This window comes from Prionailurus bengalensis, chromosome C2, assembly GCF_016509475.1.
Source record: "Prionailurus bengalensis isolate Pbe53 chromosome C2, Fcat_Pben_1.1_paternal_pri, whole genome shotgun sequence".
NCBI lineage: Eukaryota > Metazoa > Chordata > Mammalia > Carnivora > Felidae > Prionailurus > Prionailurus bengalensis.
Genome location: NC_057350.1, coordinates 141,639,978 through 141,667,835, shown reverse-complemented (window position 1 = coordinate 141,667,835; position 27,858 = coordinate 141,639,978). Strand labels below are relative to the sequence as shown.

Below are 27,858 nucleotides of genomic sequence, written 5' to 3'. Positions count from 1 at the left end.
ATTTTCCACACTGCCTCTTGGCACACCACACATCTGACTTATATATTTAGCTGCTCCTGGCCAGTGGGCTCCACCTTCCCAGCCAGCTTGTTAAATGGATTGTAAAGTCCTTGAGAGCCAAGAGCCTTCTAGTCTTAACCTATTTGTATCCCTAGTGTTTGCTCATATCACATTCATCACAGTGTCTTATTATTTCTGCTTCCTTAATGTCACTTGAGTCCCTCATCCTCTGCTGCCACCCCCCTAGTTCTGGCCACCTTCATCTCTCCCCTCCACCTGCCATAGCCCTCTGACTGGTCTGCTTTGACTCAGTAGCTGTGGAGCTTTAAAAACTCAACTTGGCTAGGGGCGCCTGGGTGGCTTAGTCAGTTAAGCAGCTGACTCTTGGTTTTGGCTCAAGTCATGATCTCATGGTTCATGGGTTTGAGCTCCACATCAGGCTCTGTGCCATCAGCACAGAGCCTGCTTAGGATTCTCTGTCTCCCTCTCTCTATGCTCCTCCACCCCTCCCTCAATAAATAAACATCTAAAAAAATAAAAGCATAATCTTAAGTGAGGGGAAATCTAAGGTATAGGTCCCATGCAGGTGTGCTTTCTCTCTCTCAAAAATAAATATTTAAGAAAAACTCAAGCTGGATAGTAACACTCCCCCACTTAAACCTGCGTAATTTAAAAGAGTTACTCAAAGTAGTCCCTGTGCCTCAAGCACAAGCATGAAAACAAAGCATTAAATCATGACCTAAGGCGAGACCTCTTAAAAACAAGACCCTTTAGGTCCAGAGTCCCCTCCATTAAGCCTTCCAGATAGCCCCAGGTAGAAGTGACCTCTGCTTCCTTTGTGTCCCAGTCAGCTCTGAAGAGACACTTAAGGGGAAACCCGCATCCACTTTTGCATCATTCTCTCCCTGTTGGATAAGAAGCCCCTTATGGAGAGGCCAAGATGTTGTCTTTGGGCAAAGCCTGGGGGACTGCCTGAGCAGAGTAGGCCCTCAATCAAGGCCTCTGGACTGACCAAGGGAACAAATGATTCATGTAAAAGGAATGTTCTTTATTCAAGTAGCACTCACCTAGGTGTGTCTAAACTGAACGTCATTCTCGCCTCTGTTGGTGTGAGAGGACCTTCAACTTTGAGATCCTCAGGACACAGACCCTCACAGTCTAACTGAAGACTCTTCCCTCCCCTGTGAGTGGTGGGACTTGCTTAATGAATGATACAGACTGTGACTCAGCCTTTCCTGGAGAGAGAGAAGCTTGCCAGTCCTTCATTAGCTACGCCTTCTCCCACACAGCACCACCTGACCTTCCTCCTCACTCACCTGCTCATAACACCCCTCACCAAGTTTGTTTTCCTTCCTGAGAACAACAACAAAAAAAAACAAAAACAAAAAAACCCGCAGCTTTCTTTATTCTTAAGCTCTTTGGACTTTGTTTTTTCCTTTGACCCCATGACCAGCTGGTGAGCCCCAGGCTCTCGGAGACCTTCCGTGTGTCCACTCAAGTACAGGGCACTCCACGCTATAGCATAGGACTGCTAGGAAAGGAGGCCCCGGACACCCGTCTACTCTAGAGGGTTCTTAGACTTTCCTGCAATTACATTATAAGACTCTAGAGGTCACTGAAGGAAAATAGCACTAAACATCACCATATGCCGAAGTACTATAGTAACTCTAGCATACTATTCACGCTATAATAATGGCAATTGTATAGTAATGGTAATACTAAAGGAAAACAGTACTAAGTATGAAAATTAGTACTAACTTTAGTGCTGACAATATTTTGAAAGCCTTAATAAGATTTTTTTCTTGTTCATAGATACTTTCTACTTCACACACAATACAACTTTCTGTAGTTCGTATGCCTATTCAATTAGAATTTTGAAAACAAAGATTTTTTTAATTTATTTAGTTAACATACAGTGCAATATTGGTTTCAGGAGAATTAAGTGATTCATCACTCACATACAACACTCAGTGTTCATCACAAGTGCCCTCCTTAGTACCCATCACCCATCTAGCCCATCCCCACACCCACTTCCCCTCCATCAACCCTCAGTTTGTTTTCTATCATTAAGAATCTCTTGTGGTTTATTTCTGTTTTCTCCTCCCATATGTTTATCTGTTTTGTTTCTTAAGTTCCACATAGGAGGTGAAATCATGGTATTTGTCTTTCTGTGATTGATTTATTTTGCTTAGCATAATTCATTCTACCTCCATCCACATCAGTGCAAATGGCAAGATTTCATTCTTTTTGGGTGCTGAGTTTGATACATTCTATATAGATTTTGGATACCCTTTATCAGATATGTCACTTGCAAATATCTTCTCCCATTCCATGAGTTGCCTTTTAGTTCTGTTGATTGTTTCCTCCGCTGTGCAGAAGCTTTTGATCTTGATGAAATCCCAACAGTTCATGTTTGCTTTTGTTTCCCTTGCGTTCTGCAATGCATCTAGTAAGAAGTTGCTACAGCTGAAGTCAAAGAAGTTGCTGCCTGTATTCTCCTCTAGGATTTTGATGGTTTCTGGTCTCACATTTAGGTCTTTCAACCATTCTCAATCTATTCTTATGTATGGTATAAGAAAGCAGTCTAGTTTCATTCTTATACATATTGCCATCCAATTTTCCCAACACCAACACTTGTTAAAGTGACTGTCTTTTTCCATTGGATATTCTTTCCTGCTTTGCAAAGATTAGTTGACCATATAGTTGTGAAAACAAAGACATTTTTAAGTGATGGTATAGCAAGAACATGACTGAGATTTTATAGTTTCATCTTTGAGATCATACAAAGGACACAAAACTATTTTCACACATTTGTATTAACGTTATATTTTAATGTCAGTGTTATCAGTCCAGACTCTTGGTTGCAAGTGACAGAAACCACACTTGAACCAGCTTATGTAAACACAGGGACGGTTTTGCTCAGGAAGGACTGAGGAACCAAACCCTTGAAAGGGCAGGAAGGACACAGCTTGGTCTCAGGGAGAACTGGAAGCAGGGATTGGAGGCCACTGCACAAATGTGAGATTAATGCTTCTCACTTTGAGAAGCAAAGATCTAGACTAAAGATGCTAGTACATCTTCGCCACTCTTGGGAAAAGCAGCAAGTCAGTGTGCTGGCAGTGTTCTTGAAACTTGAGATGGAAAAATAGTCGTGATCTTGAATAAAATATGTTAAATGCATATTTATGGAAGGAACCCTGAGATTAAGAATGAAACATCTTGTAAATTGACACATGTCACAGAGTCCACGGTTGCTTCAAGTTCCCTAGGTGGGAGTTGAGAGAAACAAATTGCCTCAAGCTAATTAATGCACATGATATTGTTTGAAACAAAAACCTTACGGAAGATACAGGTTATAACCTGGGGTATTCTTTCTTTGTCTTTTTCTTTGTAGGAGGTGTCAGTGAAAAAAAAGGTCCAGAATGATTACTAACCTATGACTCCCAACAGTATGACAGGTATCTCTTTTTTAAAATTCTCTTTGCATGTCTCCATTTTTGTTCCACCTGAAGAGAAATACAGGGTTTCTAGAAGACCAACCTAAGAGTCTTCACAACATTATTTTCCAAATCATCAACTAAGACTAAATGCAGATATATCCTAGGAATACATCCCTACCAGTGAGTTTTGCTCTTCTTCAGAAACTATGAGATGCAGAAACCTATCGTGAAGAAATGGTAATTCACAGTGAAAGCTTGGTTTTAGTCATCCTAAGATAACCCTTGCACATGAGACACATTGAGTCTTTATATTCATTCAGGTCAATATAAGAAATGGCTCTACATACTTCTCCAAAATGGGCTGTTTATTCCAGTTAGCAGTACAGTCGGGATGGAATATGATTAGATCGCATCAGGTGAATGAGGTAGAAACTCTTAGCAAGGGACAAATGAGACAGAATGACCCCCAAGGAACATGAGGTTGCAACAGTGTGAATTCTTTGTGCAACACACAGAGCAGGGGTTGCAAACTCAAAGGCCCCAGGGGCCAGGCAGAGGACACCAATGTGGGAACAGGTTGGGTGTAAGAGAAAACAACAAACAAAACTGGAGTACTCGGGTTCTCTGAAGAGAAGCCATTCTTCCACTCTAGGTGATCACTGACATACAGTAGGGAAGAAGCCCAGAATGCCCAAAGACTTCAACTTTTCAAAAGAAGTTGGAAATCCAGATTTTAAATGAAGTATTGCCACTCATAAATATTAACAATTAACTTAATAGAATACCAAAGACTCACGGACCAGTCAAAATATGTCTGCTGACTGGAATCAACCCCGTGGGCTACCAGTTTATAATCTCTGCTGTCTACCTTCCAGCCTAGCACCAAGCCCACACGTGTTCTTGTGGTTACCGCGACAGCAGGGCAGATACTCCTAGACCTCTGGGAGTCATGGGTACAGCTTGACCTTTGATAGTCCATTCATGTCACCTCACCTAGTGACAAACTAAACATACAGGACAAGTACTCCAAGAAACCATTCCCCAGTAGACCTGAGAAACTGAGGTGACTTAAAGTTGCCAGTAAGCCTTCTGTAAGTTTGGGGACCTCCTAATTACCATAACACTGCCTCCCTCAGCATCACTGCCCTCCCTTTATACCCACCTACCCTGGAGCTCCTGGGGCAGCAAAAAGATGGAGTGCCTGAACAGACCAGAACGATTCACACCAGTAAGAAGTGAGGGCCTCAGAACCACATCTCACCTTTTCCTATTTTTTTTTTTTTTTGCTCACTAACAGTCATCAGAACATATCCACTCCATTTTTATTCCACTTCCAACCAGGCAAAATTCTTTCCCACTTCAATTGCACCTGTTCTGTGTCATAAACTCGGTCATTCGGTGGAAAATTGGCACACATCAACCTTAGCAATCTCCTCTGTGTTTACCTATGTGTGGGAATTTCAACTGGAAGGAATGAAGTATAAATCTTTGCAGGCACAGGCATGTGTGAACACGTAGATATCAAGCAACAGGTAGCCACACTGCAAAGCCTAGGGAAAGTGTCCCCCTCTGATACAGGATAGTGCAAGATGAAGTGTGACACAAGAGTGGCTCTATACTCCATGATAACTTGCCCACTAGAAAAATACTCCAAAGATAGTCTCAAAGATAGTCTCATGTAACCTTTTGAGACATGAAAATGGCAAAACTTGGTAGAAAAGTGGGTGATTTAGTGGATGTCCATTGCTGTGAGGTTGGTTCCAGATAGAGTCCAGAAGTGGCCATCCATCCCAGGTTTCTATAGAGCAGGGCTAGCATTTTTTTTTTAAAGAGCCAGATGGTAAATATCTCTGGCATTGCAGACTACTCAGTTCTGCCATTGCAGCACGAAAATCCATGGAGTATACATAAACAGGCAGAATATGTTTCAACACAACTTTATTTACTAAACAGGCAGCAGGCCAGCTTTGGCCCAAGGACTGTAGTTTGTGAACTCTTGGTCTAGAGTCCAATAGAGTCCAGGCCATCTTATTGTTGAGCAGAACCCCCAAGGTCAACTCAAGTCATCTCCAGGACAGAGTGATGAATCTAGGCTCACTCCAGGACAATTCTAGATTGAGCCAGCTTTTCAGCTGATCTTGAAGTCAAGATGCTTTTCTTGCAGACTGAGCTGGAACCCCAGGTGCCTCCCAGTGGAGGAGGGAGTTTTTGCTTCCTGGCATTTGTTTCATAGTGTAGAAACTAACAGTACTATTTGCAAAAGAAATGTACTCCATACACACGTTTACTGCATGTTAATGGACTCAGCTGAGAGAATTACCGCTTTAGACTCCCTTGTTTGTGGATGAAATAAAAAAGTATCCTTTCCCCTCGCTTTTTTTTTTTGCTATGGTCTCAGGCTGTGTGTTTATTTTAAAAACTCTAAAGAGTTTTATTGTGGGAGACCATAGTAAAGTTGTATGTAAGTCATCGGAGTTAAGTGCTTGCTTTAGGAGCATAATTTAAAGGGCAAATATACATTATTTTCTTCTTTGAAAAACATAATAGGCAATATTACTGTTATGCAGTACAGGAAATCAATTGATCTCTTTGAAAATAAAACCATTCTTTAAATTAAAAGGAATAAGAACATTGAATTTATTTTCCTAAAAGCAAGAAGACCAACATTTTCAGATAAGAGTCATGTTGATGGTATGCAATCTCTTTCAGCCAGAATGCTTAGTAAATTTATTTTTGCATTAGCTTGCATGGAAATTTGTTTATTTTCTAGGGTTATTTAATATCAGCTACAGTGGAGTCCAGTCTTGCCAAAATTTTCTGGTTGCTTTACCTAATTTGAAATTAGGACTATATGAAATCACTCACTGAAAGATACTGACTCTTAACGGAGATAGTCAGAAAGTGCCTTAATATAGTATTTTGTTAATCTGGCATTAAGCACTGCTTCCTAAGTAATCTGAGGGGAATTCCGCTAACATTTATGGCATTATAATGAGCTCTATTTTGCATAAAACCACGATTCACAGCAAAGTTTGTTCCAAAATGTGAATGAATACCTAAAAGTTCAAATACCAAAGTTAGAGGCTTTTGGCCTTGGTCAAATAGAAACATCCTTGTGATGTTTGCCCTTTTCTTTTTCTTTCTCAAACTATTACTCTTGAGTGTATCCCAGGCACGAGGGGAAGGATGTTAGCAAGGATAGGACAGCTCTCAGCTGTTGCTCCAATGTTCCACTGTATGATCTTCAGATTGTTTGCATGTTTGGGGATGGGGTCATTTGTTTAAAAAAAAAAAAAACCTATGTAATTCTTCATTTTGCTTAATTTACATTTCTCATTACTGCTCAGGGTGACGTTTTTTTTTACATGCTTCTTGGCCACTTGTATTTCTTCATCCGTAACTCACTTCATATTTATGGTCCACTTGCTCATTGTGGATTTTATGTTTCTCTCGAGGTTTATAGAAGTTTATTATATATTAAGGATAGTAACCAAGCATGTCACCTAATGTCCCTAGATCTTTAATTCCTTATTAAAGGAGAAAAGGAGACTAGTTCATCTCTAATTCTCCTTCTACATTTACAGTTAGGTTATACTTCACATGTAAACATTTATAAATCACATTTTCATGAAGTAGAGCATGGGTACATTGATGGTTGGAAGAAAAAGGGATCCCCAGAGCAGTGTTTTCTGTGTTTTAAGATTATCCTAATGAGCAGGTTTTTCAGAGTCAAACCAAACATTTAAGCTGGCAAAACTCAGTAATTTATTGTGAGCCCATGGCATTTTCCAGGGGTGGCTCTCCACGTGTTCCTTAGGCTTTTCAAATGATCCTTATAACTGTTTCATTCCTTTAGAAAGAGAATCACCATTGTGTTTATGTCCCACAGCCTAAGTAGACCATCATCACGGAATCAGGAGGTTGTTGACAGCAAAATTAGGACACTATCCAAAGATAATGTTAACAGTGTTACTGCTAACATATCCCGCTGTCAATACTCTTCTGAAATAGGATTTTGGTCATGGTTTCTTAGCAATCATTCACTGATACGGCCCTTGATGTTATACTTTTAAAAAACAAAAAGGTCTATTTTGAGAGAAACAGCACGTGCACAAGCAGGGGAGGAGCGTAGAGAAGGAGAGCGAGAATTCCAAGCATGCTCCACACCATCAGTGCAGAGCCTCACAGCAGGCTCGATGTCAGGAACTGTGTGACATCGTGACCTGGGCCGAAATCCAGAGTCAGATGCTTAATGACCAAGTCACCCAAATGCCCCTAGACTTTTAATATAATGTGACTTAAGTAATGTTAGAACCAACTACGCTGTATATGCCTTCACAGCTCTAATAGTAGAGTTTAATCTCAAGGAAACAAAAGGAAATGCTAAGTTAAAGGGACTGAATATCTTTAAAAACCTTTTCTGTTGCCAAATTGTCACCAGATTATTAGACAGATTGAGATACCGATCAGCAGCACAGCAACTCATTTAATCATAAATCCTCCAAGTTTGGAGCTTTTTGGTAATTAATTTTTGAGTATTAGACAAAATGTTACCACAGCTTTTTAAAACTTTATATTTTTCTTACTGATTATTTGGCTACACACACACACACACACACACTGACCACTTAAAAGACTTTTATAACTTACCTGCTCATTTAACTTCCCTGTTGTGTCATTTATCTTTTTCTTATGATTCACACATTAAGAAAATAATTCATTGTCAATGATTGATGTTATAATCATTTTCCAATTTTGTTTTATTCTTTTTAAAAACTGATTTAAACTCAAGTTGGTTAATATACGGTGTGGCATTGGTTTCAAGAGAATTTAGTGATTCATCGCTTACATAGAACATCCAGTGCCCATCCCAATAATTGCCCTCCTTAATGCCCATCACCCATCTAGCCCATTCCCCCCATCCCCTCCCCTCCAGCAACCCTCACAGTTTGGTCTCTGTATTTAAGAGTCTCTTATGGGTTGCCTTCCTCTCTGTTTTTATCTTATTTTCCAATTTTAGTATATGTCTCTTTTCATTTTGGCAATATTTGACCGTTTTAAATTTCTCTGTCTTCTTTTGAAACAATTCCATACTAACAGAAAAGTCTGCAAGATTGGTTCCAAGAAGCCCTAGCTACCCTCGATTCAGAGTCCTCAAATGTCAACACTTTATCACATTTGCTTAATTCTTTTCCCCACTCTCTATGTCTCTCTGTCCCTGTCGCTATGTCTTTATGTAATTTTTATCTTGAACCATTTACAAATAAGTTGCATACGTCAACAAATACCATGCCATCCCGTTTACAAGTTTTTAGGTTCTACACAGTGAGCTCTATTGAGGTGTCATTTTGTGATTTATGCCCTTGCTCGTCTAAGCTTGATTTTGTCAAGCTTAGAAATGTCTTCTGGTGAGGACTGAGGGACACACAGCTCAAGGAGTTCTTTGCAATGAGTTAGCATTACTATTTCAACACGTAGTTCTCGTTAAGGAGACAAGGATGACTGGTCACAGTTGAAAATTTTCTCAACAAACACCCTCTCTTATTTATCCTTCATTCACCAACCATCCACCCAAAGTACCAGAGCCTTTGATGGCAGGGAGGGAGAGCCTGCCAGTGCTGGAGGCCCTTCTGTCCCTTCTTCCCCAAGTCAGGCCTGCCAAACCCCAAGTTTTTGTACTGGTTACCCCTGCAAAGGACACAACCATAGAAGCCAGACACGATGCTCTGCATCCTTCCCCATGTTGCTACAGGAGCTGGGAGAGGTTATATTGATTTATGCACTCCTGGCATAATTCTTCCGAAAGAGCATCTAGAGGCTTCTTTCACATTCTTCCAAGTTCCTGTTTCCCTGGTGGTGGCCAAAAATAAAACATGGCCTGGGATTTCATGGAGCCAGCTATGCACATGACAAACGTTGCCACAAATAGTTCTGGAGAAGGAAAAATACCAACTCGCCCAAATAGCTAGCTCTCCCGTTGGTGGAGCCAATTACAAAAAGGACCTTTGGTTTTATTTCTTGGGCATTTAACCACATGAAACAATGGGGGCCGTTTTGCTCCCTCCTCGGCTTGGTGTCACTTCTACAAGAAACAAAAATCTCACTGAAAGGCTAGAAAGGAAACATCAGTCTTCTCTGAAATGCCTTGAGGGCAGAAGGGAGGCTGCTGTACCCACATCACACAGAAAATCTTTCAACTCCTCCACAGACAGCTCTCCCACTGATCACTACTAATGGTAACTGCTGAAATGTCTTGTCCTCTTCTCGCTCTCCCTGCTAAGGCCAAAAATCCTGGTGTGGTGGCTCTAAACACACTGCTTCCCCTCCCCCAGGTCAGTCAGGATTCTCTTCCCTCTTCTCCTCCCTCCTCCCCAGCCCATAACTCCATCTGCCTTTTCCTCTAAAGGTTGTGGGTCCCTTCTCTCCCCTCTCCCCCTTATCTCCCCTTTTAAGGCCCCACTCAGCAGAATAAATAGATCTTCCTTTCTAAGGAACTCACCTTAGAAGGCAGGAGAGGGGAAAGCCGAAAATGCTTATAATTTTATACCCCCTCCCAACCCCCATCACACACAAATTGGTAGAAGCGAGTCACTCCATAGTGTCCTGTCTGGGGAAGAAAGGAACCCAGAACCTCAGTTCAAGATTTTCTCCCGTTTCCACCAGAACAAGGGAGAAGTCAAGAAAAGCACAAAAAGGGAGCGCAAATTCCTGTGCAAATAACACATCACCCTTTGACACAAAAGCAAATACTTTTTTCTCAGTAAACAGAATGCACAGTGACCTTTTGCACAATACAAATGGGTAAAGGGGGCCGGACCTTGCCACATATCCTAGCTAAAGAAAACCTGGCCCTGTTGTAATCCGATGGCCTCTGTCCTCCCATCTCTCACCTCTTTAACATCCTGAACTTCTCCTGGAAGATAGATTTCCTACTGAAAAGTGTGGAACTTTCTGAAAGAGAGTAGATTAATGAAATCTCACCAAATCCAGCCAGATTAGTGAAAAATTTTCCCCAAAATTCTAGAACAACTTCACCTTCCAAGTTTGAGCTGCAGCCAAGTGATCAAGAAGTTGAAATGTCAAAGGGACAGGGCTTTACAGAGAATGAATGATGGAAGTACAAGACAAAGAAAAAAATTTCTTTATCACTAACCCCTGTATTCTTTCAAGAAGAATTCCTTTACACTCTTTGGCTTTTTCTAGAGGTCTGCCCTAACCCCCAGCCCCACTGTCCCTGCTCCCCACTCTGCGCCCATTCTCAGCATCACCATCATCATCATCGTTTCTTCAACCACCCCAATCAAGCCGTCATCAGTCTGATAAACACATCTCTACCTCCAAGGTTGCCATAACCAAGAATCACCCCGCACATCTTTACTTGGCTCCTGCTAACAAACAACATAATAACAAATAACAAACGTAACCTAGCAGGGTTCTGCTGTGTTGGGACTATCCTCCTCTCTATTCCCCCAAATGCCACTGAAGGTCCGGCGCAGTGGCACATTGGCAGGTGCGAGACCCTTCAAAAGAATTGAAAATAACTTTTCCGAACAAAAATTGAGTCCCTAATGAATATGTGATGTTATTTTGTTTGCAGTGAGTCAAGAGTTTTCTTTTGGGGACGCCTGAAGGGCTCAGTTGGTTAAGGGTCTGACTCTGGATTTCAGCTCATGTCGTGATCTCATGGTTTGTGGGCTAAGTGACTTTAAGTAGTGATAGGTCTCATTTTTTTTTTGTTAGTCTTCCTCATGCTCACTGCCAAGGGAGGTAAGGTGAGCAGTCTTTCCTCAACTGATTAAAGCAGAACCCCCTCTTTGATGGATGACCTAGCCTTCACCTGCTCAAACTTGCCAGTACATTAGAATCATCTTGTGAGGTTTTTAATTTTTGTTTTGTTTTGTTTAGAGAGCACACGTGCACATGCACACGTGCACAGGCACAGAAGTTGGGGAGGGGGAGAGGGAGAGGGAGAGAGAATCTTAAGCTCCACACCCAGCACAGGGATCAATCCCATGACCCTGGGGATCATGACTTGAGCTGAAGTCAAGAGTCAGATGCTCAGCCAACTGAGCCACCCAGAAGCCTTTATCCTTTTTTTAATGTTTATTTTTTGAGAGAGCACGTGAGCAGGGCAGGGTAGAGAGAGAGGGAGACACAGAATCCAATGCAGACTCCAGGCTCTGAGCTGTCAGCACAGAGCCCAATGCAGGGCTTAAACCCACAAACTGTGAGATCATGACCTGAGCCAAAGTCAGCCACTTAACCGACTGAGCCACCCAGGTGCCTCTCTCCTGGGAGCTTTTAAAATCCTGATTATGCCCATGTCACCCCAGACCAGTTAAATCAGAATCTCTAGGTAGACCCAAGACTCAGCATTCTTGTAAAACTGTCTAGATGATTCCATAGTACAACCCATTCTGAAAGCCATAAGGTGGACACAGATTCTCAGCCCAGGCTGCCCAATACAGTCAAACTAAGGAACTATTTAAAAATATCAGTGTCTGTGACCCACTCTGGAAGATTCCAATTGGCTTGGTCTAGGGTGGAGCCTCTTTTGTTTTTTTTAAACCACTCTACTTGGGCAAGTGGTTTTGTTTTGTTTTTTTTGTTTTTTGTTTTTGGGGTTTTTCTTGGTTTTGGGGGGTTTTTTGTTTGCTTTAACTCCTCAAGTGATTCTGATGTGCATCTAGTGTTGAGAAAAGAGCAGTTGTCTCTCAACTTGGTGGTGAGGTATCCACATCACTGGAAATTTTGGCTTAAAGAAAAAAAAAAAAAAGGCCAAACAAGCTCTATACTACCATCCAACCTAACAGCATGTACCTGAGCTTCTGGATTCTCTATGAGCTCTCCAGATGATTCTGATACACACAAGTTTAAGAACCACTGATCTAGAGGGTTTTTGTCTTCCATATTGGATATGTTTTGGGAAATGTTTATTTTCTAACATTCATTCTAATACTTCATCTGAGTACCTACAAAAGACATCTAAAATATCACCAGTTAAGGGGCACTTGGGTGGCACAGTCGGTTGAGTGTCTGACTTCACCTCAGGTCATGATCTCATGGCTCATGGGGTCGGCCCCATGTTGGGCTCAGCACTGACAGCTCAGAGCCTGGAGCCTGCTTCAGATTCTCTCGCTCTCAAAAACAAACATTTTTAATAAATAAATGCATACACACACACACACACACACAGAGAAGATGTCACCAGTGAATCTAGGCCTAACCTGGCCGCGATGACAAACAGAAATGTAGTTAAAGATGCTTTACTCCCACTGACTACCTGGGTGTGCTCCATTACTGTCGCCCATGAACAACAGACCCACGTCCCTGCAACCATGCATTTGGCTGGTGGGTGCCATCATTGGCATTTATCTAAAAAGCCCATTAGGGTAGCAACCTCTCCAGTTTAAATGATCACAATGTCCTTCAGGAGTGCACTCCTAGGGCAGCATTTTTCATAAAAAAAGAAAAATGGAACTTTACTGGACATTCTTCTTTAGTGGGTCGTTTAAAAGTTGTAAGGTGCATTCGGTTAAGAAAGGAGTTTCTTCCTGGGAGGGTGGTGGTGGTGGTGGTGGTTGTTTAAAGAAAATTAAAGGACTTCCATGTGGGCCCTCAGAAGAATGTAGCTTTCTGGTGAGCAGTATCTATGGGTTATGGTGCTCAGTCTGGACTGCTCACTGGGAGAGCTTAAAAAAATCCCCATGCTGAGAATACTGAACTTTTCTCAAAAGATTGTGGTGAGGGTATTAGATTTATAGAAATCATTTAACACAGGGTGTGGCACATTGGGACACAACATAGACATTCTGAGGGAGAACCAGGTACATAATAGGCATCACTAATGTTAATTGTGAAAAATGGCCCATATAATTAACTGAACTACAATGGGGGGAAAAAAACAGATGTAAACAAATGTTTTCAGTTTTTTTGTTTGTTTTTCAGGTAAGCTTACGTGTTATCACTTTGTTTAGCTCACTCCCATAATTCATGTTTTCTCTTTAGTGTCTCATTCAAATTCAGCATCCTATTTAGGATTTCCTGAAAGACTTCTCTATACAACAGGCCTTTCTTTTTTTAAAACAGGAGAGACAAGAAATGCCTCTGTCATTCCTTATTTAATGGAAAGACATTTTTAATGAAGCAATAATCGAAATATAACATTTGAAGCAAACAATTCACACAAAAGGAAGTACATAGTTTTTAATACAAGCTCGTCCTTTCTATAATCCTTGATAAAATAAGCATCTTAAAACACTTGCTGCTATTATTACTTCATTGTCTTAATAGGCATAGGTTCCTATGCCACCCAAGACCAAGGGGCCATACTGATACAGTATCTTCCTACATGCTTCGCGTTCCCCAGGATGTAGAACATAAGCACATAAGGAGGAGGCGACAGCAGAAAACAAGAGGGGGGAGACACATACCCTCGCAGCTGCCAATACAAAGAAAGAGCAAACGAAGATGGGTTTCCCATCATTATATTTCTTTCCACATTTATAGTGTCAAATTGTGGTTCCCGCTTTTCTGCCAAGACCCTCTTGTGACTTCCCCACACATATCTCCCTTGAGCCCTATGCTTCCAAATATTTTACCTGCCAAACAGCATTTATTAAATAGAATTCATTGCGTGTTCTTAATAATCAAAACGTATGTAATAGAATATTGTTGAGAAGAAAATGAATAATGACCCCACACTACACAGATACAAAAAAAAAATTGTGAAAAACCAGAAGGCATAAAATTTTTCATGACAGTAGCATAGGCTGTTTCATGTTGTATCATCTCCCTTGGGCCTTTCTGAACTTTAGAAATTGTTCATACTTTCCCAATACTACTTTTGTGGACCTCAAGTTAAGTGAATATTCTGCACTCCAATTTTCTCAACTCTAAGTAGGAATTATACTCCTATATTATTTAGCTAAATAGAACTATAAATGAAGCCATCAGAATACCAATTACTGCTGGCACTAACTTTAATCAAAAAAGCCTTTCAGTATTATTATAAAATCATTCTTCAAAGATTAAGTCTATGTAAATGAATATGAAATAGCCTACCATACTCAATAATGCATAATGAAAATATTCATGAGAATTTCAATCATTTGATACTGTGCTCCAAATTAGATCAAGAAATCATTGCCATAAATCAGAACATTAGCAAAGTCTGAGTTTTTTCAATAGAAAATTCTAATTAAATTTAACATTACAGCATCTAAGATATTAGACTCCAGACATAGAAACAGAAGAAATAGTTCTTACCTTGGAGAAAATCACAGTCAAGAGATCACAGTTTCTGAACACATCAATACCGATTTTTTAACAACTCAAAAGACGTACAGAGGTTTAGAACTAGAAGGAATCTTACAGACCATCTGTTCCAACCTCCTGAAATTACAGGTGGGGAAACAAAGCCCATGAACTCAAAGTAATGTGCTTACAGCCATGCGGCAATGTACCGTGCAGGTGTCTCAGATCTTCTCATAAATGATTCTTCACACCTCTCCTCCTTTGAGCTTCCATCGGCTCTGATTGCATTTGTAAAAGTTTTAGGAGAAGATTAAAAAAACGATTTGGAATCCTATGAAGTGTAAAATGATGCTCTCTACTACAAGGAGAACCCCAAAATCTCAGTGACTTCATACAACAAAATATTATATCTGATTCATGTTAAATCCAGTGCCACACATTGTTGGTGGATGGATAACATTCCCCACGGTCATTTGAGGGCCCAGGCTCCTTCCTTCTTACATGCCCATTCACTTCTAGGACTTCATAATTTTCTCTGTTCAACAGGAGAGGGAGAAAAGAAAATGAAAGGATATATGGACTTGCTTTATGGGCCGGGACAGGCCTGGAAGCGGTGCCCAATGTTCTTACTCCACTGGCTTGAACTCAGTCACATGGCCACGTGTGACTAGAAGGGAGGCTGAGGAACGCAGCCTAGCATGTGCCCAGGAAGTAGAGAGCACACAGATTTCGATGATGAGTCTGTGCCACAAAGGGCTTTACAAATGCATGAAAATATTATGGAAGTAGGTGAGGTCAGGTAAGACTGGATTTTTATATTGAAGTCATTTTTGTTAATGTTTATTTTTGAGAGAGAGAGAGAGAGAGAGAGAGAGAGAGAGAGAGCACGCACAAGCAGGGGAGAGGCGGGGGGGAGGGGAGGGGGGGGAAGAGACACAGAACCTGAAGCAGCTCCAGGCTCTAAGCTGTCAGCAGAGAGCCCAACCCAAGGCTTGAACCCATGAACCGTGGGATCATGACCGGAGCTGAAGTTGGACCCTTAACTGACTGAGCCACCCAGGTACCGCTGAAGTCATCTTTTTGTTTAAAGATGTCTGGTACAGTCCTCTAAACCTTTCCCAGGTAATATCAGCATCTCCAGACAGGGCTAGGATGATCTATTTTGACCACCACTTCTAGATGCTTTTGGAGTTTGCATCATGATATCGTGAAAAGAACATAGACTTTGGAGTCATGTGTCCTTGGGTTCAAATCCCCAGTTTTCCAGTTATTAACCTGGTGAATTTGAGCAAGTTGCTTAAAAAGACGGCAGAAAGGATCCTGGAGTTGTATCAATAACCTAGTTAAATCAGTCAGCAAACATCTATTGAGAGCCCCCTGTGTGACAAGTCTTGTGGGTATACTCTAAGGAAACAGCAGCGATTAAGGGGAGAGCACGGAGTCTAGATCAATAAATAGTATGTGCACAGTCATTGTCACCAGCAGGCACTCCATGAACGTTAAGTGATCTGGCTTCGGACCCTCCTCGGCACACTCTGCAAGTTTGTTATGATTTGTTTTTGGTCCTGTGCATCTAAGCTATGAAGACAGGTTTATCCCTCAAAATTCCAGATAGAATACATTAATGAATAATAATGCATCTGAGAGATGGAGAGGTCAAGTAGAAAGTGTTTCACTTGTTCCTGTCGTTTGGAAGTGAATTGACAGGGTGAGAATTCTAGGAAGCATGTTACAAAGCAAGGGCTTAAAATATGATTTGGGCTACGAATATTTGTTCAGTTTCAATAGGTTTCCTCAAACAGAGAGCCCTCTTCAAAGGCTGGTGGCCTTTATGTTGCAAAGCATCTTTTACAAGCCAGAGGAGGAGGGTCTTCTGGGGAGGTGACCAGGTCCCTGAGGGCACATAGTGGTAAGGCTATAGCGGCCCCTCCCGCTGGCTGACAGGTCAGGAAGAGTGTGCAAGGCCCCCCAAGAGAAGAGGACAGTATCTGCACACAGTCATGGCCAAGGGCTTCGTCTTCTTGCTGAGGCTCTCTCCAGACACCCAACCTGGGGGGAAGCCTCCCCCTCTGGCCCTCCTGGACTCCTGGTCTCTCAGTTCTTGTTTTGCTTCTATTTGCTTTTATCTCTTTAAGTGCAGAATAGGATGGGGGGAGCAGGCAAATAATGAGGACAATAGGTCTCTAACCCAGGAAAGTATATACCATCTTGCCCCAAACCATATGTGTACGGCTGACCCATTAAAACGCAACAGCGGGGTCAAGCGCACAGGCCTGTGGGCAAATCCACCTAGGATCCAGTGTGCCTTTGCCTCTTCCGCTGTGACCTAGGGCAAGTTGTTTTCCCTTTCTCAATACTCAGTTTCTTCATCTGTGAAATGGAGAGGATTACTTGTCTCAATATTAGTGTTAAGGGTCAAAAATAAATCATGTCACATGCTTAGCACGACGGAAACATCATGAGCCTCAAGTAATAAATGACAGATACCGTCACCACCACCAGTAGCTATCTCCACTATCTACTACCAGTCACTATCTCCAAGCCAAATACACCACTCCTGCCAGGAAGGCTTAGGGGGGGATGCAACTGTCCTATTATCTTGCTTCAAACACATTAGAGGATGGATCAGATACATCCCATAACCAAATGCCATCCAGCTCTCTTGAACAGCCCTTTCCACAGTCCAAGAAGTAAAGAATCATAGGTGGGAGTCAGAAATGGGTCCCCCAGTCCTTTCCAGCAGCGATCCAGAAACATCCTGAAGGGATATTTTAAATGAATGGACAGTTTTCAAGGAACGAGACACCACTGAAAATCTATTCCTAAATATTCTAGCATCCTTTTGCTGCTGGCCTGCCTCTAGAATACATCCAACTGCCTTGTTCCCTACTTTCCAGACGAGGATTTCCTAAAGATCCTTTTGCGCATGGTTCTTATGCAATCCCTGGCCTTAAAGGAACCCAGGAAATATTGACCAGGCTTGGGATGAGCCTAATTGTTTCCAGGCAGGGGCAGTTATAGCCATGGTAGATTCCCTCTCCTTGCAAACTAACAGTCCGGAGCAAGTTGAATTACTAGAGACCGGCTTTAAGATTCAATATTTCCAAGATGAAGAATACACTGTGCTTCCTGACCCTATCAGGCCCCAACCCTTCACAGGAATTTTCCGTGTGCCACAGATTCATTGAAGAAACGCCTTTGATCTCCACATGCACCAGCCAAAAGGACAGGAGTGGAATTGGCCAGAGTATGGAGCTCCTGGGCCTGGGACAGGTTGGCCCAGGGCCGGTGATAATTTTACCATACTTCATCCGAAACTCTCTCTCTTCACCACCACCACCACCACCACCCCCCTCCCCCCCCCCCCCCCCCCCCCCCCCCCCCCCCCCCCCCCCCCCCCCCCCCCCGCTTCTCTCCCAGGAACTCTTGCCATCTACGGGTCTGGTCTGTTTGGCACTCTTAAAGCTTCTCACCACTGTCCCCACCCACTTTGTGCACATCACATCGAGTTGCCAGAGTTGCCCCCGCCCTATAGCATACTATCGTTTGCCAGTCCCTAGGGGTGCACTGGTTGACAAAGTCAACCAGTTACCTTGACACAAGGAGCCACCTGAATGCATCAGCCGGTATGATGTCATCCTAAATAATCAACAGCTGCCCTAATCCTGAGTCCGGGTTAGAGCTATGGAAGACAGGGCCTGCTAGTCCTAGAAACAAGGAGGTTGCTTCATTTGGATGAGGGCCCTCTGCCTTCACCCAGTTTCGCCCCAGACTGTCTCAGCGCTGCCCACATCACATGCACACTTTGGAGGGGGAAGGGCAACAGTCAGGCATGGTTTTGTTGTAACTGTCCAGAGGTTTTGGGGCTGGTGTGAGCTCCAAGGTCCCTTCGAGCCCCAACTATTCTCTGAATTTTGCTGCTCTGAGCCCACTGGATAAAGACCAGGTGAGCCAGTTAATTTGCCTGGAACTCGGCAAATTGCTGCACATCAACCTACCATACATGGCCCTGGCTGATGTTCAGGAGAACAGAGTAAAGCAATTCATGGAGTCACCCCAGTTTGCCAAGGTGGGATCACTTTGGCATAAAGTGATACACTCATACACTGGCATAAAGAAAAGTAAAACCTTCCATTTCTAAGCCTTCCAATAAGAAGGGACTCTGAAGCTCATCCCTACTGCTAATTATTTTACTCATGTTGCGTCTGCTTCACTAGCTTTAAATACAAGCCTATGCAGCATGCCCTCCAAATATAGATCCACAGCAGCCCAGAGAGAAGACAGCCTGGGATTTATGGGAGCAGGGACATTTCAAATACCTAACAAAAATGGGCTCTATCATATCAAAACCCACAGGTCAATATTAGCCGTGAAGAGAAAGTAAATAAGGTTTGTTTGGGGGCACAGCAAGTTTCTTCTAGTGTTTCTTCCCTTGCTGGAAAGGTGATCAACACTAAGTGCAAATAGATGCTTGTAATAAAGTATTCATGACTGTATTCCAGTGGCATCGCATCACACGTTTGCTTATGTGTATATGACTTTAGAAGGTGAGCAGCGATGGGGCGCCTGGGTGGCGCAGTCAGTTAAGCGTCCGACTTCAGCCAGGTCACGATCTCGCGGTCCGTGAGTTCGAGCCCCGCGTCAGGCTCTGGGCTGATGGCTCGGAGCCTGGAGCCTGTTTCCGATTCTGTGTCTCCCTCTCTCTCTGCCCCTCCCCCGTTCATGCTCTGTCTCTCTCTGTCCCAAAATAAATAAACGTTGAAAAAAATTTAAAAAAAATAAAAAAATTTAAAAAAGGTGAGCGGCGCTTTATAAATTTCACCATCCACTAAAAATAAGTGTCCATGTTATTAAGGCACCCTCGCTAAAAATTTCGCAGATTGGAGGTACATTTAGATTAAATTCATGCCACTTAAAACACAGGTGTTTCAGCGTGCCTGGGTGGTTCTGTCAGTTAAGCATCTGACTTCGGCTCAGGTCATGAGCTCATGCCTCGTGAGTTCGAGCCCCACGTCAGGCTATGTGCTAAGCGCTCAGAGCCTAGAGCCTGCTTCAGAGTCTGTGTCTCCCTCTGCCCCACCCTCCGGGCTCCATTCCTGTGCTCTCAAAAATTGACACCCACAAAAAACTAAAAACACAGGTGTCCCTGCTAGTGCTGTCAGTCATACCTTAGCGTGTATTAATTCAATCAGACTTTTCTCCTCCTGGAGTCAGTGAACGGATTGGTGGGGAGGAGACAACGGCAGGGCCAGTGTAAGAGCACCCTGAATCAGAGGCTATCAAGAACATGCACTCACTTTGCAGTTTTGCAGGCAGGGTTTCATGGCCTCAGCACTGTCGACATTAGAGGTGGATAATTCTTGCTGCGGAAGGCTATCCTGGGATTCTAAAAACTGGAGCGGCATCCCTGGCCTATATCCACGAGATGCTGGCAGTGTGCACACTCCAAGTTGTGACTGCTGAAAGGGTCTCCAGACATTGACCACTGTCCTCAGGGAAGCAAAAAGCCCAGGTGAGGACCGCCAGCCTAGGGGCAGCCTCTAAGCACTCACGGTAACTTCCGGCTCTCTCTTTCTGAGTCCGTATATGGACCCACCTAATAACCCTCAGACAACGGTCGTGTGCAAGGCATGTGGGATTTTTGTTCCAGAACAGCTTCCTCACTTCGGCAACTTCTTCCTCTTCCCCACTGTGCTCATCTTCCCAGGCAAACTTATTTCTAGAATTAAGGCAGGAAGTAAAGTGCCCATTTTGCTTGAGGTAGCAAGTTTGAATCATTTTGTGACACCTGCCACTTAATGTGCCAGCCACAGTGTCTTAAATGTAACAGTGAGAATACCCAAGAGAACATCCCATGTGTAGGTTGTGGAGTGCTGTGACACTGCCATTTTGGTAGAACTGTTGTCTCTTCGAGAAGCTGTCACCTCTAGACAGATGCCAAACAGGATAATTGCCTACAGAACATTATTTTCTCTCCTTTTGGTTATTATTTGGTCAGAAAGTATCACAAGAAGGCAGACTTTCATAAAGCTGGAGATGTTTGTATCTCAAACTGTGACTTTTTCCCCCCAAAATCATGCCTTTCAAGTTCCCAAGCATCAGCGTTCTCCAGCACTGTTGTTCCATGGCTGAAATCAGACAAGCCTGTTCATTTGAACATAATGTCCTTCCTACACTTAAGAAATATGCCTTTTGACTCCATCCTTTTTGAGGAAAGATTTCGTTTCCTAAAGCAGATGAACCTCTCTCGAAGGAATATTTATGCTAAGAGATGAAGGTCCACAGTAATTCCATAGGATTTCTCACCTGTCATCAGGCCAGCTTGGCCCATCCTGAGCAGGATTCCAGGCACAGCTTTTTGACTGTGGGCCAAGGTTCTACTTCTCTGGCCTGTACTGGCCTTATCTGTGAAATGTAGCATCGAGGTTATGAGTACAGCTTCCATTCGCGTTCTGTAACTGCGGGCAACATCTTTAGTTCTCTCAGCCACAGATTCCTCATCTGTGAAACGGGGCTGATGAACCCCAGCTCCCCCACTGCATCACTGTAAGGAGTAAATCAAACACAGCATGTACCTTCCCCTGGCATGTAGCAGGCCTTCTCCCAGGGTTAGCTCTCAAGGTCATAAACTCAAAGTGAAATTAGCCTTTTGTCAGTTCTCAGTTATTTGGTGGCCTTTTAGCTTTCCAGACGGGCAGCTAGGAAACAAACCAATTCTTCCTTATCTTGGTCATTTCGCTTGGTTGGTTGCTTGGTTTTTGCCTTGTATGTTTTTTGGCCACTTGGAGGAACAGCCCACAGCATCATAAACACGAACTTTTTGAACAGTCAGCAGCAAGAGAAACAGAATCCCTTAGTGCACAGCTGTCTCTTATTTGGTAGATTTACTGGAAAAAAATTTTTTAATTAGAAAAACAGCTCTTAATGGTTGAGGTATAGAGTGAAAATGTCAGAATTCAAAACAGCATGGAGATTGAGCAATAAATCATTGTTGTATACTTAAAAACATGTTTTCAACTAAAAGATCATGGGAGGAAGAATCAGAAGACCCATCCTAGTTCTTCCCCCATTTGGGGGACCTTGAACAAGTCTGAGCTTTAGTTTATTTCATACTTCTAACTGTGTATATTTTAGTGGACAGAATTGAGTCCTTTGGCCTGTGGTGATCATCTAAAGCATTTGGTGCTGGCTTGCCATCAACAGGTGGAAGTGTGGCTGAGTCAGCTAGACCTGCTGGCTTGGTGTGGATCCTGACTTTATTCTTTACTGTGTGACCTTGGGCAAGTTGTTTAACCTCTCTGTGCCCCAGTTTCCTCACCTGAAAAATGAGGATATTTTTATCTCCTCGAGTTAAAGAATAAATGTAAAATTCTCAGAAGAGGTGCCCGGCGTATAGGTTAGCTATTACTTTTATTATTTTGTTGGCGGTCTCTAGAAAGGAAACCTGACAAAGGTGAAATTATAACTGGGAATCTTGGTGTCTGGATTTTTCCACCTCATGTACTACATTTACCAACTAACCATTTAGGAAATAAAGACATTAGACACACTTCCCTTTAATTCCCCTAACCTGTAACCAAATATATCTTCCCCCTCTGATTCGTGAATAGGAAACCTTATCTCTACATAGTAAATATTAAGTTTTACCAAAGTTTAAATTGGGTAACCACACATTTAACAAATTCTATGTACTTTACATGGGGACTGTGCCCCTAAAACAGAGCGTCTCAAACATCAGTGTGGCTGGGAATCGCACGAGGATCTTGTTAATATGCAGATTCTGATTCATCAATTCTGGGCCCAGAATCCCACATTTCTAACGAGCTCCTGAGCGATGCAGATGCGGCGTGATCCTTGGTCACACTTAGAGATATTCACAAGCCACCTGAGGACGGAAGGGTCGTGGCGGCACACGTGGCCCTCACTGGGGGCACACAGGCTGGAGAGGGGCGGGCCTGCAGACCCTCATTGCCCCACACCCTCTCCAGCTCGATTTTAAGCAACTGAAAAGCTTAAGAAAAACCAAAAGGGTGTGAGGAAGACATTAGAAATCCCACCCACTTCTCTTGGTTTTCCTGCACTGTACAAAAAACATTGTAGAACAGATTGCACCAAGCGGTTTGACCCATCTGCAGTGCTAAATTATCTTCCACAAGACAGGCAGGTAGAAAGCCATTTAATTCTCCCCTCCATTTCCACTCAGGAAGAACAGGTGCTCAGCCAGACCCTCCCAGGGAACATTACGTACCCTGCAGAGTTGTGTCATACCACTGGGGCCCATTTAATGAAACGGATTTAAGTATTTAACAGTGGTCAGAGAGCCTGAAAACATCCCCAAAGCATCTGCTTTCAAGGAGTCCTCACTATCTAAAACATCTCGCCTGCTAGCATACCAAGAGTAAGGAAGGGGCAAGTACCACGGCAGGGCCTCTATCCCTGAACAAAAGGGAAAACCAAAAGTTCTCCAGGTTGAAATGCTTCCCCCTAAATAAGGGAAAGATCTACATTGATCTCGATCCTAGTTGCTTATTTTCACAGAGAAATATGGACAATGATAGATTCTATGAAAACCCAGAGAAGGATGGATCCATAGCTTTATGTGTTATTCTGCTTTATTTAACCCCAGCATCTATTTTGCTGATTACCCAAGAGACACATTTTACCTTTTATTTGAGAAATTGTAAATCTCGGTTTGCTCTTTATCCACAAATTATACCCCAGCCCTAGCTTGCAAAGTTAGAAAGGATTCACGGGTATTTCCTACCCTGGGAAGGGGTATTTCGAGTTTGGAAACATAAAATTGGGGACAGCCTTACAGACTACCTTATGTTTTTTCAGCAATGTGGGTTCGGACTGGCAACGAGAATAAAACATTATGATCTGAACTTTCATACAGGGGAAATCTAATCCTGGCAGTAAACATCTGTTCCCTTTTATGTGCATTTGTGGCTCTTTAATAGGAATGTTTTTGCAACAGCTGTAGCTTTTCTAATATCCTAAATGGAATCTCTGTAGCCTTTAGAGTAATTACACCTCAAAGTTTAAGTCATCCGACCTGAGGATTCTGATTAAATCCAGGATGAATTATGGAAAAATCAAATGACCGTTCCTAGGGGAGGATTCCACTATGTCCTCTGGAAAGTACCTTCCAAGTCTCTAGGGCCTCTGGCCAGTGCTCCAGAGGGCGGCTTGTTCCTATGTGGTTAAATAATTGTGAGATGGCCGCTGACACGTTTCCATGCAGTTAAACTTCACGTGGAGATTCCACTGTGGTCTTTGAACACACCTGGTTTTGTTGTGCTGTTTTTAACTTGGTTTCAGCTAAACTTCCAAATGGATTAATGTGAACCCCATTTAAAAGGTTCTAAACACACTTTAAAAAAAATTTAATGGTTTTAACTCATTATCAAGAGGTTATCCTTGTAGTTTCTGGTTTCAGAATAACTATGTGAGGTTTCTATAGCTATGATGATTGTTTTTCATTTGGATAATGATGGCCTAATGAAATATACAGGAAAACTGGAGAAGCAGAAGCAGCCAGATAAGAAAAAGATTTGTTTCTCTCTTAGCAGCTCCCAGATCTCACTCACTTAATGGACTGAGAATCCCTGCCAATGAAACACGAGAAACCCACGGTGATAGCAAACTTCAATTCACCTGCACACAGGGGCAGAGAAGTCCAGTCTCAACACAAAGAAAAATCAATAGGCAGGTGCTCCGTAAATGAAAGACAAAACCATATAGCAATGGAAGGCAGCCTATCTGAACAAAGAGCCTGATTTTGCAAGACTTTGCCTACAAGATGATATTCCTGAGGATGCATTTCATGTAACCAAAGGCTAAGCAACAGCCTCAGCAGATCCTCATTTATAAAGTTTCAGGAGTGAAGCACCAGATATTGTCCAGATTGAGCACACCCTAGTTGGAATATTTGAGCACATTTCATGGTCCTGTGTCTTGCATTCTATACATGCATAAATACAATGTTAACATTTCACTTCCTTTAAAAATTTTTCAAAGAAAGTATAAGTGAAAGGTCATCATTGTCTTAAACCCCAGAGTCTTTCCCTTCTGACCTCTGCTCCAGATCTTGAAATATCCATAGACACCTAGCACTTGGAAAGGGTGGAAGTGAAGGAAGAGAAGTTCTGAAGAAACAGTCTAGGGATCAAGAAAAGATAATGAGTAATAGCACTTAGCTAAGCAGGAGGAGGGTGAGAAAGCACAAAGGGGAGAAGGATTCTCTCATTTCGTATTCCCCACTGGCCTGTGGAGGAGCAGGAGGGAGCCATAGAGAGCGGATGAGTTTAGTTCAATTCCACACAAGGTAATGAGCATTCATTAATGTGCCACGCCCCGTGCTCCATGTTGGGGCACAAATCAAACAAGCCATGGTCCCCACTATCAAGGATCTCATCAGTCTAAACAAGTGAACTCATAATTGCATTACTATAATGCCTTCGGAATAGAAGCACAGGAATCTGGTAACTTCCCTCCACACTTATTTCCTCATTGGTTAACGTGGCAGACAATACCCATCTCTCCACATCGGAATGCATGTTAGATGCTGTAGGAAAAATGCTTGAAATGCTACCTGGCACATAGGTGCTCAGCTAATTTTTATTTGTGGTGCCTACTCTCGTAGCCCAGCATAGAGTAAGTCCTCAGTGAATTTTATGACTATTATCATACACATAAAGTACCCTGTAGATAATAAATGTGGTTTCCTCCCTTTCTAATCCTCCTTAGTCACAATTCCTGTAGAAGCCAGTGGCCTGGAAACTATCCCGCAAGCTGTAACCCATGCCCCAACGTGTCCTCCTACAATGACCAGAATATTCCACTCCATTTTGCAGGTATAAGTTGTGGAGAATACCAAAGGATAGCTGGTCACAATGTCAAGGGCCATTCCTCATACTGGGAATGCTAACATGCACCGAGGAGACCTCAGAAGCAACACATGATTACACGTTACTAGAACAAGTAACAAATGTTTTTCAAAGGAAGAGGAACTCACCACTGACTGGAATAGCAGTCCCAGAGGAGGGGAAGGGGATGACTTATAATGTTTTTGTGGGTTAAGAGAAGGAGGGAGGAGAATGGAGCCTCCAGGTTCCTTCCCACCCACTGAGAATTATGGACTTGTTCTCTGTAGTTATCAGTGTAAAATAGGAAGGCAACACTTCAAAAACTGATTATATTTCTGCTCAATGGTAGACCTTGTACACACGTTAGCTCGTTAGCTCGTGTAATCGTAACACCAATGCTGAGGGATTCTCACCCAGTTTCCTAATGAGACTCAGCAGTCATGTAACCCTTTCCTCACAATTCTTGAGAGCAGTAATGGTGAATTTCCCTTAAAAAACTGTCAACAATTTGGAGGCGCCTGGGTGGCTCAGTCGGTTGAGCGTCCGACTTCGGCTCAGGTCACGATCTTGCAGTTTGGGAGTTTGAGCCCTGTGTCGGGCTCTGTGCTGACAGCTCAAAGCTTGGAGCTTGCTTCGGATTCTGTGTGTGTGTCTCTCTCTCTGCCCCTCCCCCACTCACACTCTGTCTCCTTCAAAAATAGGCATTAAAAATTCAGAGAAAAAAAAAACCCAACAATTTGACTTTTCTCTCATTTCGGGGAAATCTCCCTCCCTTGCCCAAATACTCCAAATACACAAGTCTTACAGATTCCGCTGACGAAGCACTGCCCCCAAAGCCCTTCATAAAAAGCGGTGAGCCAGGCACTACAGCTTAGGCTACTCATTGAGATTTCCAGGCCAAGCAAAGCCACCCTAGATGGATCCAAGGACACTGGCAAACAAGCCAGCAGCCTGCCCTCTGGTAACTGGCCCACCCACCCCAGATGATGAGACGATAGTCCTAGGTCAGAGGTCCTGATAAGATACCACTGACACCTGCAGCCGTGCTCTGGTGTCCCTTGTGAAGCTCTCCACCAGACACTTGTCTGGGCAGCAAACAAGCTACACCTGTCTTAAGCAAATTCCAAAGTAAAAACAGGAAGTTCACCCAGTCTGAGGACCGGGGCAAGCAGAGTCTAGATTCCCTTTCTGTCTTCTCCGTGCACAGAATGAATCAAAGGCTGACATGCATCTGATTATGGCCAAGCTACCTTTTGTTGCAGAACATTGATGCGAACCAGCTCTGGCTGACTAGCTCTCACACAGAGCGCGTGATGGCTCAGTGCAGAAGATCCCTGGATAGAATCAAGTCTTTGTGTGCTCTGTTAGGCTTCTGAAGTATCTGGACCTGTCTCTGTTAGATTATTTCCAAATAACATTCATTCAGGTCCTGTCGTGTTAAAGCACTGTGCTTGGTGCTGTAGGAGCTGAGAGATGAAGCTGATCAGAGTCCAATAGAGGGGGGAGGGGAAGTACGGATCCCATTGACGTAATACAGGGAAAACATGGTAAGTTCTTGCCTTACGGAGGAGAGACAGACAAGGATTATATAGACATTCAAGAGAGATCCAAAAGATAGAGCAATTTGCCCAAAGTCACACGGCTGATAAATGCCAAAGCCAGAATTTGAACCTTAATCAGCAGAGTGCAGATTCTTAACCACTATTAAACCCCGCTTCTAAAAACCAATTTTTTTTTTTTTTACATTTTTGAGAGAAAGAGAGACAGAACGTGAGTGAGGGAGAAACAGAATCTGAAGCGGGCTCCAGGCTCTGAACTGTCAGCACAGAGCCTGATGCAGGGCTCAAACCCACAAACTGTAAGATCATGACCTGAGCCGAAGTCAGACGCTTAACCGACTGAGCCACCCAAGCACCCCACCGCTAAAAAGCAAGACAGTTTTCATTTTCCCAGCAGTCTGGAGAAGACAGTATTTGGCAGTAGAAAATCTGCACTGAAGTGGTTTTCATAGTTTTGAGTCCTCCTTGGGACTTATCAGTGACTTAGATAAGAAAACAGGCAAGAAGTCTGTGCCTAGGAAATCATTTTCTCTTTGCAAAGTTACCAGATTGTTAGGATGGTAATTAAGGCATCGTGCTAGGCACCGTGTTCAACAAATTCTTTGAAAAACAGGAAATGATTAAATCATTGTCCCAGACTATGAGTCTGGAGTTTTCGCTTTGGCCAGCAAGAAAACAGAGAATTCAGTATAAAAAAAAAACGCTAACATCCCGGAGGAGACAAGAGCCCGAACT

The 27,858-nt window shown here is 42.9% G+C and overlaps 1 protein-coding gene across 5 annotated transcripts in view; it reads left to right on the top strand.

Annotated features, from left to right (window-relative positions):
* Positions 1–27,858, top strand: part of THRB (thyroid hormone receptor beta) — a 388,850-nt gene that overhangs the window by 274,550 nt on the left and 86,442 nt on the right. For 4 of the 5 annotated variants that reach the window (XM_043595532.1, XM_043595535.1, XM_043595531.1 and 1 more), the window contains exon 4: positions 3,395–3,458. The exons of the other annotated variant lie outside the window; for it this stretch is intronic. In XM_043595532.1, the coding sequence (XP_043451467.1) occupies positions 3,437–3,458 (22 nt within the window). In that variant the 5' untranslated portion in view covers positions 3,395–3,436. The remainder of the gene's footprint in view (positions 1–3,394; positions 3,459–27,858) is intronic. 5 annotated transcript variants of the gene reach the window in all.